This window comes from Nestor notabilis, unplaced genomic scaffold, assembly GCF_000696875.1.
Source record: "Nestor notabilis isolate BGI_N333 unplaced genomic scaffold, ASM69687v1 scaffold31915, whole genome shotgun sequence".
Classification (NCBI taxonomy): Eukaryota; Metazoa; Chordata; class Aves; order Psittaciformes; family Psittacidae; genus Nestor; species Nestor notabilis.
In genome coordinates, this window is record NW_009929416.1 from 51,990 (window position 1) to 55,012 (window position 3,023).

A 3,023-nucleotide genomic window follows, 5' to 3' on the forward strand; every position below is an offset into this window, starting at 1 on the left:
CTGACAACAAATGCTACCTCTAAAGATGAACCATTTAAAATAAAACAGAAAAATAGATTACTGCTTCTCTGAATATTGTGAGCTATTTAGTGTCTTCAATCTACAAAACAGGAACTGCAGATTCATTATTAAGAATTACAATCAAGATATTTTACATTCTCTTTATAGATGGATATTAAATGTTAATATCTGTCATCATATAAGAGTAATATATAACATTGCTACTTAGTTGCCACAATTCATAACAAGGATAGGAAAATAAACCAGGAAAAGGAAGGAAAACAAAGTTTTCTTGTTTTCTTTGTTTTTAAAAAAAGCAGAAATTGCTTTATTGCTTTTAACAAAATGCAGTATTGATTTATATTTTGAAGAGAGTTGGATAAAGACATCAGTGTGGAACAGTGTTCTGCCAAATTACGAAAATGAGCCAGGAGTTCATGTTTAAGGAGGAGTTCAGTGCCTCTCAAAGGAAGGATGACTTTGCCTGAGGGCTGGAAACAACAAGTTCAAATAGATAGAAAACGAATTTTAAGTAGATCTGTAAGGTAATGTTAATCTGTTTTCCTGACATGCTACTTCTCTTGAGTTTATGGGTTTTCCCACTATGGAATTACTCTTGAAAAGAAACCAAGCAAGCGTTATCAAGACTATAAAGACAGACACAGATGTGCTATCACCACAAAATGCATTCACTGGCATTTTAATTTTATTTTAAGAAGGGACAATATTTTTCACAATATTGTGGGCTCAGTGGACTTTAAAAGCACATCTTACGGGAACTTCTGAAACAGAAAACTCTTTCATGTTGTTCCTGCAATGTAATTCCCTCACTTTCCAGTCTTGAGATGTACCTTTGGATGAAACGCTCAGTCCTTCCTGAGTTTAAATAGTTGAATACTCACCGACACCTGGCCATTGATAATTACTTCTTCCGAGAAGCGCACTTTGACAGGATTGGACTTCAATCTTGCCTTTTTTGCAGCACTAATAAAAGCTGATTTAGGAGACTGGAAGGAAAAATGATGACAAAATATATCACATAGTTTCAAGTTCAAACCTTTCTTTCCTTTTTCAGTTATTCCCTTGTTTCTCTCACACTGGTAGCTCCATGTACACAGCAGCACTGCATACTGAAGAATGGAAATACAGTCAAACCATAATGCTTACTGAGACAATACATATGTATATACATATAAGGAATCACTGATGCATACTGCACATACTGGAAGCTATCCCACTGTCAGACTGGAGTGATGAGAAGGGCTCTCAGTGTACATACAAATTCCTTGCAGTGCTTCCCCAGTGACTGCTGTCAACCAAACTGTTTGCATGAACAGACAACGACCAGTGACCAGCCAGTGACCCTTCAAACACTGAATGGATAATTTTTGCATAATCCGTGATCCACTAGATACAGACACACACAGAGCTTTTGCCAAAGAAGTGTCTGAGAGTTCTCCAAGTGCAGTGGCATTCTCAGTATATTAACTCACTTCAAACCACAGGTTAGAAGCACCAGAAGGCATGTGCAGCATGCCAGCAAGTTTCCGCTGAACGTAGCTCCTTCATACACCCTCTGCAAGGCTTGCCTTCAATAGATTAGATACTAATCTATTGAAGTCTAGGGTCTTCATGAATTAGAAGTCTAGAAATGTTCCTAGTTTTCTTCTGGAACCAAACTGACTTTTGCCTACTACATTATTTAATGGACTCACCTGTGATCAAGTGTTGGAAAAAAATTTCTCTCTCCATTTGAGGAATTTGACTGACAAGCCCTTTTTAGCAACAAATTAAATATTCACCATTAGTAGGACTTCCATTTTCTGCAGCAGAAGCAAGGCAGTTTTGTTTTCAAGTCAGTTACAAACACAGTGCTTCTGGCATTGCCTAACTCCATAACCATAATACTGGGCAATGGAAGAAATTCTGTCTGTGGCTGAAAAATCAGTGGGCTTCTTCGGGCTAGTTTTCGGTCCATTTGTTTTGGTATACTGTGAATTAAGATCTTCAGGATCATATTCTAACTCCTGAGAAGTAGCCCTACCAGTTTTGGATACTGAAAAGACTAAGGCATGTTGGTTTGCCACTGAGAAATAAGTGCAGACATCGGTTACGGTGATCCAGGAATAATTTCCTATTAGCAATGCAGCATGACAGCTTGTAAACAGAGAAACTCTTGTCACCATCACTTAAATTTTGACTCAACTAACAATCTGCAGGAGTGATGGAGTAGTTCAAAGCCACGTGGTCTTGTCATTTCTGAAACCGCCTTAAAGGTCTGGGTTTTTTTTGGTGATGCAGAAGCCTTTTTCTAGTAACTAGAAGGAAGAAGTCTCTAGCTTATTTCTGTATGCCACTGATTTATTATCACATCAAAAAACATGGTAACCTGTTACCACAGGCTCAGTATCAACCAGTGAACAGGAATGAAAAATGCCATATTCTCCCAGGAAATATCAGAGCCATCCAATAATTCCTGGAGCATAAAATAGAACCAAGAAATAAGAATAAATGCTTCTTCACTTTTACAGTTCATTCTTTCTTACCTCTTCTCTAGCAGCTATGACCATACATCTTTTTTGTCAGTAACAGTAAATGACAGAAAATCCAATACCATGATCAAACCAAGCTCAGCTTCCAAAGCCAGTGCTGAAGAACGCAGATTTGAAAGAAGCACCAAAAAGAAAGAAAAAATGTTAAAAAAAAAAGGAAGTTGATGTCTCAGGATGGAGGACCCGAAATGTTTCTTCAGCAAGAAGGGACAACATGGTAACACTGAAAAAGCATGCTTACATATTGTACTCTAGAGATGAATGCTTAGAAAGGCACAGTATACCATAATAGTATGATAAATATAACAATTCTACACATTCCTTTTTTAATATCCCTCCTCTCCAGATAGTACCTTTCTGCAGTGTGTAAGGGGGATAGTCTGTAAGGTGTCCAAGTAATGGACTGCAACTTTTTGATTCCCACTGCCATAGGGCAGCACAGGTTGGCCAATGCCAACCTTATGAAGTTTA

General features: G+C 37.8%; 1 protein-coding gene across 1 annotated transcript in view; it reads right to left on the reverse strand.

The window, feature by feature from the left end:
* Positions 1-1,007, reverse strand: part of FRMPD4 (FERM and PDZ domain containing 4) — a gene marked incomplete at its 5' end in the record, with an annotated part of 21,220 nt that extends 20,213 nt beyond the window's left edge. Inside the window, one exon of the mRNA XM_010014956.1 lies at positions 903-1,007. Coding sequence (XP_010013258.1) covers positions 903-1,007 — 105 coding nt within the window. The remainder of the gene's footprint in view (positions 1-902) is intronic.
* Between the last annotated feature and the right edge of the window lie 2,016 nt (positions 1,008-3,023).